This window comes from Lethenteron reissneri, chromosome 40 (assembly GCF_015708825.2).
Source record: "Lethenteron reissneri isolate LAM-NWPU_2019-01 chromosome 40, ASM1570882v1, whole genome shotgun sequence".
In the NCBI taxonomy this organism is placed as follows: Eukaryota; Metazoa; Chordata; class Hyperoartia; order Petromyzontiformes; family Petromyzontidae; genus Lethenteron; species Lethenteron reissneri.
The window spans coordinates 3,180,837-3,195,732 of NC_083818.1; the positions used below are offsets into that span (position 1 = coordinate 3,180,837).

General features: G+C 50.6%; 1 protein-coding gene across 2 annotated transcripts in view; it reads left to right on the plus strand.

Moving 5' to 3' along the window:
• Positions 1-342: 342 nt before the first annotated feature.
• LOC133352442 (tumor necrosis factor receptor superfamily member 5-like) overlaps positions 343-14,896 on the plus strand; it is a 25,892-nt gene continuing 11,338 nt past the window's right edge. The window contains exons 1-3 of one of the 2 annotated variants that reach the window (XM_061568090.1): positions 343-1,739; positions 4,180-4,544; positions 8,204-8,279. In XM_061568090.1, the coding sequence (XP_061424074.1) occupies positions 4,491-4,544; positions 8,204-8,279 (130 nt within the window). In that variant the 5' untranslated portion in view covers positions 343-1,739; positions 4,180-4,490. The remainder of the gene's footprint in view (positions 1,740-4,179; positions 4,545-8,203; positions 8,280-14,896) is intronic. The other variant, XM_061568089.1, reaches the window with a different exon arrangement.

The following is a 14,896-nucleotide window of genomic DNA, read 5'->3' on the forward strand; positions in this document are numbered from 1 at the left end:
AGAGATGGTGCGCCGACTAGCGGCCGTAAGGGCAAATTACGGTTGGGGGAGCAATACACAAACAACCATGAGAGTATGCACGCAAGCGACCACAAGGGGAGGCAACTAGGGCAAGGGTCAAAAAGGGGATCGATCTGGAAGCTCCTAGAACCCGCGGGAGAGTTCGAGAAGAGGGGCGTGGCCAGGGGCGGGGCATGGCCACGCTGGGGGGATAAAATGCGGAGTGGAATTGGGTTCTGGGCTGCCGTGGGGGTTCGTCGTCGCTGTCATCGCTGTCGCCGCTGTATCGTCAGCCGGCTATATAGGCAGTCAGCGCTAAGTTACACTCACTGTAAGTCGTCGAGAAATAATAAAGAAGCCCTCTGCAGTTTGTGCGTCTGAATTTATTATATTATAACATCTCAGATGTCACTGTGGTGCTGGCCCTAGAACGGCACGGCATGCGATGTACTCACATCGCGGGCACCCACGTGTGTAGCGACATCGTGAATGTCGCTGATTAATGCCGGCTTTAGTAAGACACGGCGTGCGATGCATTGTCATCGCGGACACCCCGTAGGTGGGTGTAGTACCAGCCCTAAAGGGGGCTCCGTGAGCGCTCAGTGACACCACGCGAGGCGTGCAGTGCTGACCCCTACAGGAGGGAGTGTGGGAGTATCGGCCATGGGATGAGGTTACCCTAGGCCATGGCACTCTGGTTGACCCCGGAAGGCACGTGACCAGTAAGATTACACAGGGGCCCAGGTGGGGGCTAGGGGGTGGTCACGTGCCTGGGGGTGAGATCCTACGGGAAGGGTCGAGAAACCCCAGGAGGTTTCTCGAAGGTGGGCGTGGCCAAGGGCGGGGCCAGCCACGACCCGTGAGCATATACACCGGGTCCCCACAGGGACCGGGGCTCTGCGTTGCTGTTGTCATCTGAAGATCTACGATCTATGTTCTACGTCGTCCAAGAAGAAGTTACCAACACGTGGGCGAGGACCCAAGCTTGGGTCCTGTCTGTTGTAGCTACTCCCAGGAACTAGCGTAGTCAGCCTGGTGGTCCACCACCCTAGGTTATCTGGTAAAGGGGCAGTAACCCCTTTGTGTTAATGTGTTGGTGTTAATAAATGTGTTGCCTCCAAAGAGTAAGTCTGCGACTCGGTGGACCGTAAATAAAACATGCTTGTTAGAAGGGGCATGAGTCCTCACGATTGCGCGCGCGTGCACACACACGTGGCCACAAGCACGCGCATACACACCAAGACCAAGATTCCCACGTGTAGCCATAACAGACTGTAGGGGCAAGTGCTGTTAGCGAGTAGCGCCTATGAAGGCCGGCACGGCACACGAGGGGGTGGGTAGCCAGCCCCCTGCCGGGCCGTCTGACTCCCAGTGGCGATATTTGAACACTGCACCAGGTACTCATTTGAGGCTGAGTCGACCTAGGGGCGGTCCAGGACACATTCAGATAGCCATCACTGGTGTTGGTCGGGAGCGCAAATAGAACTCGAGTCGCCGGGTTCGTAGCACAGCGCGCTAAATTAAAACTAAACTTTTATTTTACCACTGAGCTATATAGATCTTTTTAAAAAAGCGACCTGGCCACACATTATATCTCAACGACGTTCGTCCTAAATGTTGAGGGGGGAACCGGAGGAAGTGGAGAAAAATCCACGGAGAGCGAGAAACCGCAATCTCTAAATGTACAGAAGGCGCCAGGGTCGGGCTCGAACCAGCGATCTTCCTGCACACCACGAGAGGTTAGCAGCACGCGGATGTGAGTGAGTGTGTAAGTGAGAGTGTGTGAGTCAGAGTGTGTGAGTGGATGTGAGTGAGTGTGTGAGTGGGAGAGAGAATGTGTGGGTGAGTGTGAGTGAGAGTGTAAGTGAGAGTGTGTGAGTGAGAGTGTGTAAGTGAGAGTATGTGAGTAAGAGTGTGTGAGAGGGTGTGAGTGGATGTGAGTGAGTGTGTAAGTGAGTGGGAGAGAGAATGTGTGAGTGAGTGTGAGTGAGAGTGTGTGAGTGAGAGTGTGAGTGAGTGAGAGTGTGTGAGTGAGTGTGTAAGTGAGTGAGAGTATGTGAGTGAGTGTGAGTGAGTGTGAGTGAGAGTGTGTGAGTGAGTGTGTAAGTGTGTGAGTGGGTGTGAGTGGTTGTGAGTGAGTGTGTAAGTGAGTGTGAGTGAGAGTATGTGAGTGAAAGATCTGGGCAAAGTCCCATCGGTGAGCTCCTCCGGCAGGTAAGGCTGCGTTGGCTGGGTCATGTAGCCCGCATGCCCAGCCACCGAATGCCTAGACAGCTTTTGTTCGGCCGGATAGAGGAGGCTAAACGGGCACGGCACGGGATAGAGAAGAGATCGAGTGATGTGGTACAGGATATGTAGCTGAGTGGACTTGCCGATGACTGGTACCAGCGGTGTCAAGATCGGCCTCAGTGGAGGAGGCTCGTGAAGGACGCTACTGGGCAGTTGGAAGCAGTCGCCCTCCAACAACAACAGAGGGCGGGGAGCGACGCTCACAACAACGAGCGGAGCGCCGGATGGCTAAAGCACAGCAAGTTAGCACAGTAAGGGGCACAGGTGGTGCATCAGCCAGTCATCTCAGTCGATCCGTGGCACCTGGGTCTGCCCCGTGACCTCGTGCCAGCGGGCGTTCGACACATCACGTGGCCTCAAGGTGCACGTCGTGGTGACGTCACCGCCACTTAGTGGCGAATGGCGGTTGTTGTTGTGTGTGTGAGTGATGATGGTGCTGGTGATGACAATGGTGGTGGTGGTGACAATGATGGTGGTGGTGACAATGGTGGTGGTTACGATGGTGGTGGTGGTTACTGTGGTTACGATGGTGGTTGTGACAATGGTGGTGGTGACAATGGTGGTGGTGACAATGGTGGTGGTGACAATAGTGGTGGTGGTGACGATGGTGGTGGTGACAATGGTGGAGGTTACGATGGTGGTGGTGGTTACTGTGGTTACGATGTTACCAATGACTAATTTCCGATACCCGCGTCTGTTTGGCAAACTCATCACCCGCCCCTGAACCGAATCTCTGAACAAAAAAATCCCCGGTCTCCTCACATCTCACTCACGGCATTGGGCTGTGCAGAAGAGAAGACCAACAACAACAACAACCGCCACTCGCCACTAAGTGGCAGTGACGTCACCACGGCGCTCGTGCCAGGCTAGGTGCACGTTGAGGCCACGCGAAGTGTCGAACGCCCGCTGCTGGCAGGAGGTCACTGGGCAGACCCAGGTGCCACAGGTCGACTGACTGCGATGAGTGGCCGATGCACCACCTGCACCGCCCCCTACGCACGAACGCGTTGACATTCTTGGTAATTCACGGAGGCCAGCGTGGGGTCAGGGCATGGGCCAAGTTTGGGGGGCACGGGGTTGGTGGGCAATGCCCCCCCCCCCGAAAACTTTTATAAATTTAACTTCAGCAGTTTACAATTAAGATTGAAAATACATCAATTATATGCACCCGCGATTCTTAATGTGAGCGACAAAGCGAACCCCTGCCCACCCACCCCCCAAATTCAAATTCCGCCTATGGGTCAGGGGTCGTGCCTCAGGTGAGGACGGGGGGGGGGGCATCGTCGTTTGGATTGGGGGGGGGCGTCACCGTTTGACAGGTGGGTGGTGTCATCGAGATGACTCAACGACGCCGATTGGCTCAAGTGAGCTTCTTAGAAAGGATGGAGGTCCCTCGACTCGCTGCCAACAACGACGCAGCCCCCCCCCCCCCCGAACCACGCGATCGGCGCCCCCCACCCCCAAACCCCCCAAGGTTAAAGATCGTAGGCTGAGGTTCGTGAGTAAACTAGGAAGCGTGTTGCCCCCCCCCCACCCCCATGTTCCGTTACATGTTTTTTGTAAGCGGCGTAATTCGTTTTTTTTTAAAAAGAGGCATCATTCAGTTCGTCCGTCCGTCCGTCCATCTACCCCAACCAATACCTTCTCAGATATGTTAACAAATTAATTATGATTCACAATCCCTCTGTACGCGCACTGGGGGGGGTGGAATGAACGAATGCCATCTTCGTTCAATTATTTGTAGGGGTGGGTGGGAGGAGGAGGGGGAGTGGTGAGAAGGGGAGGGGGAGTGTTGAGAAAGGGGCGTGGTGAGAGAGATGTGACCGCCTCCACGTCGCCTCCTGCTCATCATTATCATCATCATCCTCCTCCTGCCCCTTAATCGCTCAGCTCGCCACCACGCCGGCTCACACCAACTCGCCAACTCGCTCGGCGAGTTTGTGGCCGAGAGGGACTTCAACGGCACCTTGGAGGAGGAGGAGGAGTCGTCGGAGAGCTGTTCCGAGTTTAAATCTCCATCGGAAGTTGCCGACTTCAGGAGGTGTAGCACCGCCCGGGGAGGGCTGGGACGACTACATTGACCGCTTCGAGAGAGAGAATCCCACCGCTCCCAGCCACCACAGCGACCGCGTCCCACCGCTCCCAGCCACCACGGCGAGAAGGAGCTCCGTGGAGGACGAGGGGGTGATTTCAAGAGAGAGATGGGGGAGTATCTCTTCGCCATCACCGCCCTCACCACGCTCGCCTCATTCGTGGTGAGTCACCTTCTGCGTCGTCGCTCAGTCGGCGGTCGGCCTGAGCATCAACTGGCTCACGCCGCAGGAATGTGGAATTGACGACCCCCCCCCCCCTGCAACTCCCCGGTCGAGTGGGAGCACTGGCGGAGCCAGTGGGGGGGTGGTGTGGCACGTGCCCCCCCCCCCCCCCCCCCCCAATGATCCGATCGAAATTCCTTATCGGATCATTGGGGTTTATTAGTAATATGAGATGATAGGACAATAGTCTGAGTCCATAATTGGCAATAAGTAACGGCAAAGTAGTTATAAGCGAGTCAGAATTGTGCGCAGTTGCGTAGACAGTGCCGGACTTCACTGAATGCATCACACAGCTGCAGCGAGCGCGATGCCGATCACACAGCGCGGTTCGAATTCGACCCTCGATTGATGGCTGCGTCATCGCCGCACACGCGTCGAATACAAAGCAAGGGACAACTCCTTACGTACTAACAACTCCTTACTTACTAACAACTCCTTACACTTTTTCGATTTAAAGCTTTCGTGACTGCAGGGATTAATCTTCTTGGTTCGGTAAAGTCACGTAGAATGGAAGTAATAAAATAATAAAATAAAACATAATTAAATAATTCTCACGACGTTTCGGCCACAACGCAAGCAGCCGTCCTCAGGTGAAAACCAGGTCTGTCGAGGCGACAGTCTGAATGAAACAGCACACGAGCTTATATATATGCTCCAAGCCAAGCTCGTGTGCTGTTTCATTCAGACTCTGTCGCCTCGACGGACCTGGTTTTCACCTGAGGACGGCTGCTTGCGTTGTGGCCGAAACGTCGTGAGAATTGTTTTATTATGTTTTATTTTTATTATTTTATTACTTCCCTTCTACGTGACTTTACCGAAAGAACCAAGAAGATGAACTCCTTACTTACTAACAACTCCTTACTCACTAACAACTCCTTACTTACTAACAACTCCTTACTTACTAACAACTCCTTACTTACTAACAACTCCTTACTTACTAACAACTCCTTACTTACTAACAACTCCTTACTCACTAACAACTCCTTACTTACTAACAACTCCTTACTCACTAACAACTCCTTACTCACTAACAACTCCTTACTTACTAACAAGTCCTTACTTACTAACAACTCCTTACTTACTAACAACTCCTTACTTACTAACAACTCCTTACTTACTAACAACTCCTTACTTACTAACAACTCCTTACTCACTAACAACTCCTTACTCACTAACAACTCCTTACTTACTAACAACTCCTTACTTACTAACAACTCCTTACTCACTAACAACTCCTCACTTACTAACAACTCCTTACTCACTAACAACTCCTCACTTGCTAACAACTCCTTACTCGCTAACAACTCCTTACTTACTAACAACTCCTTACTTACTAACAACTCCTTACTCACCAACAACTCCTCACTTACTAACAACTCCTTACTCACTAACAACTCCTCACTTACTAACAACTCCTTACTCACTAACAACTCCTCACTTGCTAACAACTCCTTACTCGCTAACAACTCCTTACTTACTAACAACTCCTTACTAACAACTCCTCACTTACTAACAACTCCTTACTCACCAACAACTCCTCACTTACTAACAACTCCTTACTCACTAACAACTCCTTACTTACTAACAACTCCTTACTTGCTAACAACTCCTCACTTACTAACAACTCCTTAATTAGTAACAACTCCTTACTTACTAACAACTCCTTACTTACTAACAACTCCTTACTTACTAACAACTCCTTAATTAGTAACAACTCCTTACTTACTAACAACTCCTTACTTGCTAACAACTCCTCACTTACTAACAACTCCTTAATTAGTAACAACTCCTTACTTACTAACAACTCCTTACTTACTAACAACTCCTTACTTACTAACAACTCCTTACACACTAACAACTCCTTACACACTAACAACTCCTTACACACTAACAACTCCTTACACACTAACAACTCCTTACTCACTAACAACTCCTTACACACTAACAACTCCTTACACACTAACAACTTCTTACACACTAACAACTCCTTACACACTAACAACTCCTTACACACTAACAACTCCTTACTCACTAACAACTCCTTACACACTAACAACTCCTTACACACTAACAACTCCTTACACACTAACAACTCCTTACACACTAACAACTCCTTACTCACTAACTTCTTACTAACAACTCCTCGATAATTTCTCATTGCTGGAGGGGTTTCCCCCCCCCCCCTACCTGACAATCCTGGAAGGAGGAGCGGTGGCGCAGTGATTAGCGCACTGCTCGAGGCCATCCCCCGGCCGCAGCTGAGCCCTCCTCCTCTCGGTTGACTCGGCCTTAAATGAGTTTTCAAAAATAAAAACCACATCGACATAGGAGAATGGAGAAGCATCAATTTTTGTAATTTGAATGATTGTTATTAAACATTTTGATTTGAATGATTCTACCAGGGCTTTTCATTCTGTGGAATGAATATGTGATTGTTATAATTGTACTCTCCATTTTGCTTCATTCTACTACAAAGTTTCAAGTATTTTTTTATTATAGCTATAATTACTTTTCATATTTTATAATTATAAGAGGATTTCAATATAATATTCTGAACATCTGCAGTTTTAGTTAGACGTTGAATATTTTCAAGTGAATTTTATGCAAAATGTCAGCTTTCCAACGCCTCCTTTTTAATAAATGTTTTCTCCTACAACATCAGAGTTCAGCGCCACATTAAATACGCACTACAATGACAATAGTTTAAAGCGATTTGAAGCATGTTTAATTTTCAAAATGGAAACATGGTTTTGGGGGGGTGGGGGGCAGAGCTTTGTGACGTCATATTTGAGGAGGGTGGTCTGACTTTGTGTGACGAGGGGGGGGAGGGGGGGGTCAAAAATCGGCCAAAATCGCGTGACGTCATTTATGGACGGCCCCTCACTCACAGAGTCGCTACTGACAAAAAAAACACCCCCCGAGTTGAATGGCGCCGTGTGGACGAAAGGCGAAAATGCGGCCGGGTACAGCGCTGACCTCACCACAACCACCACCACCAACATCCATCACTGCAGCGCCGTTTTATCTCGTAGCAAGCGCTTGCTTGCTTACAGCACTTGACCCCAACAACATGCGGAGGCTACACGGGGTCGCTTTGTCTTTTGGAGCACGGTTGGCTACGTACGGTGCGAAAGAAAGTCCAACAGTACCGCGACTCAAGCACGGATTGCGACACGCGGAAAGTCCCGCGCGAATTTGCCGTGAACGGCACGGAGATCGGACCCACCCACCCCATCACTCATTTTACCTACTGCCCATAACAACCCCCCTGCCCCCACCCCCTCTGCCCCCACCCCTCTCATGCCCCCACCCCCTCTCTGCCCCCACCCCCCTCTGCCCCCACCCCCCCTGCCCCCACCCCCTCTGCCCCCACCCCCTCTGCCCCCACCCCTCTCATGCCCCCCACCCCCCCCTCTGCCCCCATCCCCCCTCCTGCCCCCACCCCTCTCTGCCCCCATCCCCCTCTGCCCCCACCCCCCTCTGCCCCCACCCCCTCTGCCCCCATCCCCCTCTGCCCCCACCCCCCCTGCCCCACCCCTCTGCCCCCACCCCCTCTGCCCCCACCCCTCTGCCCCCACCCCCCCTGCCCCCACCCCCAGGTGCCGGAGGTTGGAGCCCCTCCCATGAGTCACCCGCATCTCGAGGCGCGGGGAGGACGCTTCCTGTGTGATGCCGGTGAGAGGGGGGAGGGGGGAGGGGCGGTATGGACAGCGCCATGCAGTGGTTGGGGGCCGTCCATAAATGACGTCACGCACCTAGGGGGGGGGGTCAGACATTTGTGACGATGTGTGACGAGGGGGAGGGGGTTGAGAAATGTGACGTCACATCAAAATGCGCAACTTTAAATAAATGTAGACAACACGTTCTACTTAATTAAATAGACTTTTTAATAAATGTTTTATCCTACAACATCAGAGTGCAGCGCCACATTAAATACACACTACAATGACAATAGTTTAAAGCGATTTGAAGCATGTTTTATTTTGGGGGGGGGGGGGGCAGAGCTTTGTGACGTCATATTTGAGAGGGGGGGTCTGACTTTTTGTGACGCCGTGTGACGAGGGAGGAGGGGGGGGGTCAAAAATCATCCAAAATCGCGTGACGTCATTTATGGACGGCCCCTTAGCGCAGCTGTGACACGAACTGTTACACTGAGCTATGCAGATTTTTATTTAACGGGAAGCGACTTGGCCACAAATGGTAATTCAACGAAACGGCGACCCGAGTACAATTCCCGTTCCCGGCCACCAACATCTGGGATCACGATGAAAACCCTCCCCTAGGCCGAGGGGCACCGCGCTGCCGAGATGTTAACTACCTCGCCTGATGTACACGCGAGGTCGCGGGTTCGATCCCGACCCCTGACGCCTGCTGCTGTATATTTGGAGTTTGCGTGTCTCTCTCTCATCATCACGGTGGGTAGGAGATGTTCACTACCTCACCTGGTGTACAGGAGGTCGTGGGTTCCATCCCGACCCTGTTGCCTGCTGCTGTATATTTGGAGTTTGCGTGTCTCTCTCTCTCATCATCATCACGGTGGCTAGGAGATGTTAACTACCTCGCCTGGTATACAGGAGGTCGCGGGTTCGATCCCGACCCCTGACGCCTGCTGCTGTATAGTTGGAGTTTGCGGTGTCTCTCTCTCCCCATCATAATCACGGTGGCTAGGAGATGTTAACTACCTCGCCTGGTGTACAGGAGGTCACGGGTTCAATCCCGACCCCTGACGCCTGCTGCTGTATATTTGGAGTTTGCGTGTCTCTCTCTCATCATCACGGTGGGTAGGAGATGTTAACTACCTCACCTGGTGTACAGGAGGTCGTGGGTTCCATCCCGACCCTGTTGCCTGCTGCTGTATATTTGGAGTTTGCGTGTCTCTCTCTCTCATCATCATCACGGTGGCTAGGAGATGTTAACTACCTCGCCTGGTATACAGGAGGTCGCGGGTTCGATCCCGACCCCTGACGCCTGCTGCTGTATAGTTGGAGTTTGTGGTGTCTCTCTCCCCATCATCACGGTGGCTAGGAGATGTTAACTACCTCGCCTGGTGTGCAGGAGGCCGTGGGTTCGATCCCGACCCTGACGCCTGCTGCTGTATATTTGGAGTTTGCGTGTCTCTCTCTCTTATCATCACGGTGGCTAGCAGATGTTAACTACCTCGCCTGGTACATGCGAGGTCGCAGGTTCGATCCCGACCCCTGACGCCTGCTGCTGTATATTTGGAGTTTGTGGTGTCTCTCTCTCCCATCATCATCACGGTGGCTAGGAGATGTTAACTTCCTCGCCTGGTGTACAGGAGGTCGCGGGTTTCATCTCCCGACCCTGACGCCTGCTGCTGTATATTTGGAGTTTGCAGTATCTCTCTCTCCCCATCATCATCACAGTGGCTCGGAGATGTTAACTACCTCACCTGGTATACAGGAGGTCGCGGGTTCGATCCCGACCCTGACGCCTGTTGTATATTTGGAGCTTGCGTGTCTCTCTCTCTCATCATCATCACGGTGGCGACGAGATGTTAACTACCTCGCCTGGTCTACAGGAGGTCGTGGGTTCGATCCCGACCCCTAACACCTGCTGCTGTATATTTGGAGTTTGCGTGTTTCTCTCTCTTTCTCCCCGTGGTCGCGTGGTTTTTACTGCGAGGCCTCTGGTATTTCCCTCGACAATTTAGAATCGGCATCACGCGTTGAGACGACGTGGCTGCTGTACATTTCCACAGGGTGATAAGTCGATTGGTTGGGCTATCATTTGCGGTCGCCAGGTCGCTTCTGAAAGAGTTCTGCGTCGCGGCTCTGCGGGGCCTCGCCTGGTGACGATGAAAGTAGTACCTGGTGCGATGTGCAAAGCACGGGAGTTCGTGTTGAATAATCGAAAATAATTGATGCACTTGAGTAATTTGTACAGTAAAACCTTGGATTGCGAGCATAATTCGTTCCGGAAACGTGTTTGTAATCCAAAGCACTCGTATATCAAAGCGAATTTCCCCATAAGAAATCATGGAAACTCAGATGATGCGTTCCACAACGCAAAAATACTGTATTCATATAAAAATGATGAATACAAAATTATTTTTTTTATCATTTTATTATTTAAATTCAATATAAAGTAACAAAATGTATTACATTTAATCGTGGCTGGTGTGAGGGAGACGAGAGAGAGGAGAGGAGTGTTATTGTGTAGGACGACTTTCACTTGCAGGACAGCTACTAAAGAACAGTCACTACACTTGGACACAAAATAAAAAAATGCTTTACGCACAAACTCGTGGTCACAACACTATAGTGAGCAGTCTACGCTCGCACGGATGTTGACTATACGAGTGAGGCACGCCAACTGAGACCGAGCATGGGAGACGATTACCCACAATCCCGCAGCGAGAGAGAGAGAGAAGAACCATCGGTTCAGTTGTGATCACGTGACGCTCGGCAGACAAAGCGTGTACTATACGTACTGCAGTACTCGTACTGCAAGAGCTCGCTCGTTTAGCAAATTTATTTTAAAAATTGCTCGTCTTGCAAAACACTCGCAGACCAAGTTACTCGCAATCCAAGCTTTTACTGCACTTATAATCTTTTGTTCATTAATTATTTATTTAGTTTTCGTGACTTGCTTAGCTTTCCTACGCGTTGAACTCCGAGCGTGTTTTTCTATCGTTTTTTTCGTAACTCTCTGACCCAGCGGTCGGGAACCTATGGCTCGCGAGCCATATATGGCTCTTCCGGTGACGGCATATGGCTCCCAGACAATTTTGAGTTGAAAAAAAATCAGTTTGGAACTGATTTTAAAATACTTGTGATATTGCTTAATAATACTGTGTCATTTTAAAGTAAACAGAAATTAGTTTTGAAGATAAATTTCACGGGTCACGGGTCCCGTGACCAGAAGTCGCATTAAAAGTAAGACATATTTAATTTATTATACGTAAAAAATACTATATGGCTCTCAATGAAAGATATTTAGAAATATTTGGCTTTTATGGCTCTCCCAGTCAAAAAGGTTCCCGACCCCTGCTCTGACCTGTCCAGACTGGACGTCTGTGAAAAAGAGCTTCACGGATCATCGGATTTTGCGGTCTAAATAAAGATTCTGATTCTGTAAAACAACATCGCCTCTTGGGGAGACAAAGGCGGCCGGGCGTGGTGCTGGCCACCCCACCCCATCGCGTGCCGTACCGGCCTTCATAGGTGCTCCTTACTAACAGCACTTGCCCCCAGTATGTCAAAGGCTATACGGGGGATCTTTGTATGAATCTGCCAGTCAACAGCAGTCACTCAACCCGTAACACCTGGGTCTGTCACGTGAACTCCTCCTGCCAATAGCCAGCTCCTTTAACATAGCCTCAAAAGTGCACCTAGCCTGGCACAAGCGCCGTGGTGATGATGATTATGTCGTCGCCACCAGGTGACTCTTGCGAACGAGACTCTGTCCTGGTTTCTCGAGTTCTTACCTGGTCAGTGAGGTTGAACTTTCAAACTTAGTGGCCAATGGTGGTATAAATATCATTACATCATCATAACAATCGGTCTATACCCTTTCTGGCAATTAAACAGGCTTTGAAGCTTTCGTGACTGCAAGGATTCATACTCTTAGGTTTTTTCGGTAAATAATAGAAATAAAAAAAATTCAATTTATGAATTTTTATTATTATTTTTTTACCTACGTTACTTTACCGAAAAAACCTAAGAGTAATAAAACAAGAGTTGTGTTAAGTTGTTCAAGCACCCAATTAGAAACCTTTCCGCAAGGCGTCAAGAACCGCATTAACCGCACACAGCACTTGTGGAAAAAACATCACTCCGATAAATTTCGATTTAAAGCTTCCGTGACTGCAGGGATTCATATTCTTGGTTCTTTCGGTAAAGTCACGTAGAAGGGGAAAAAACAAACAAATGTAATTGTTTTATTTTTATTATTTTATTATTTCCCTTCTACGTGACTTTACCGAAATAACCAATAATATGGCTCTCATACTAATAGACACATTATCTTTGAAACTGATTGGCGTACACCAGAGATATCCGTCGTTATCGCCTTGTACCAGTGTCAGACCGGGGAGCACAACACCAGGAAGCGAACAGCCGCAAAGATCAATGCGAGTATCAGAACGTTTATCGCTCGCGTTGGGCAGATATCTATCTATTTATACTGGTAGGAACCTCCTGGTTACACCAGCCCACAGGGCATTATTGTGTCCGTCGTGCAGGGAGGGGCTGGGTGGGGAGGGGGGGGCTGAGTGGGGAGGGGCTGGGTGGGGAGGGGCTGGGTGGGGAGGGGCTGGGTGGGGAGGGTGGGCCTGGGTGGGGAGGGTGGGGCTGGGTGGGGGGTGGGAGGGGTGGGGTGGGGCTGGGCTGGGTGGGAAGGGGCTGGTCACCCCGTGGTGCCCTTATAAAACCTAACGTTTAACCTACTCCCGCCGGCTTGTGCCCGCCCTCACAGTCGGGCATATTTGCGGAATACACCACGCCCTGGCCATTGACCAAGCAACCCAACGTTCCTACCAGCTCCCTCCGCAGGAATGTGTTTTATTTCCAGCAAAAGGGGTTACGACATATTATTTTTCCATCGTTTTGAAACCGGCGAGAAAAATGTGATCCCCTAGATATCGCTCCACGCTTGTTAAGCGAGGGAACGCCTCGCAGAGGAGTCTCTTCATTCAGGAGGGTCCTGCCAGCTTTTCCCAGTTGAAGTGAGTTCTTGGGGATTTGTGTGCCTGCATGTGAGCATTACGGATCAGTTTAACGTGCAGCTTTCGCGACCAATATCCACAATACAGGGGTTTTTTTGGGGTTAGATCGCGTAAATATGTGTGGAACAGGATGATTTCTCTACAAATCTGGCCGCCGCCTGATGAAGCTAGTTGTAATAACTGGCGAAACGTCGTACTCACATTGTAAACGTTGTGGATTTGCTTTCCAACACAACCGGTGTGCTGCATTAGTAACGAATTGGCCACGTTCTGTTAACGTGACAAACATCACTAATTGACTGTGACGGGTGGTGGCGGGTTTAACGACACATCTATATTTACGCGATAAAACCCAAAAAACCCTGTTTTATGGAGCATGACGGTTGTTGTTGTTGTTGTTTTATTTGCTCAATGCCAATTCTGCTGTGCGAGTGGCGTGGTGGCAGCGTTGGTGTAGCGGTGTAGCTACCAACTTGGCGTCGCGAGATCCATTTCCACTCGCGGCCTACACCAATCACGATTATCTGAACCAGTCCTGGGCCTTCCCTGCGTCCACTCAGCCTCAAATGAGTACCTGGTGCAGTGTGTAGTAAACATCGCCACCGGGGAGACAAAGGCGGCCGGGCGTGGGGCTGGCCACCCACCCCCTCGTGTGACGTGTTTGGCCTTGCTAACAGCACTTGCCCCAAGAGTCTGTTCAGGCTATACGGGGAATTCACGAAAAAAAAAACTTTCCAAAAGACAAAGCGACCCCGTGTAGCCTCTGCATGTTGTTAGGGGCAAGTGCTGTAAGCAAGCTCCTGTTGTGTTGACCGGGAGACACAGCAGAGCCTCAGCCATTCTGGCGAACTGCCCGATGATGCTGGATGCAATTACCAGCGAAACGTCACGCTACTCAAAAAATTGAAAATGTTGTGGTTTCACGCTTCAACACACCGGTGGGCTAAAGCAGTGAACTATTTGTCTTTTGTCAACGTGACACTTTTTTGCTGATTGGCCGTGTCGGGTGGTGGAGGGTTACGACACATTTATAAATAACGCGATCTAACCCAAAAACGTTCATTATGAGCAAGCTCCTGTTACAAGATAAAACGGCGCACCAGTGATAGGATGGTGGTGGTTGTGTTTTGTGGTTCAGCACACTACCCGGCCACACTTCCGCCGTTAATCCACACGCCACAACCCATGGGCACCTGCCGGGTCTGTCCCGTGACCTCCTGCCCGCGGGCGTTCGACACTTCACGTGGCCTCAACGTGCCGTGGTGACGTCAATTAGTGGCGAATGGCGCTTGTCGCTAAGGAGAGTGAGAACCCACAGGAAACTTCACACCGAACAGTGGCGAGAGAGCGAACCAATACCAATAGCCGCCATTCGCTAAGGCTCGCTGACAAAGGGTTTCGGGACAGACCCAGCAGGTGGCATGGGTATGGCTGACTGAGATGACCGGTAGATGCACCCAGCTGTATCACCCACTGTGCCAACTCGCTGTATTTTAGCTGCCCGGCACTTCGCTCGTTGTTGTGAGCGTCGCTCCTCTGCCCTCCGTTGTTGCTGGAGGGCGACTGCCTCTCAACTGCCCAGTAGCAGCAGCGTCTTTCACGAGCC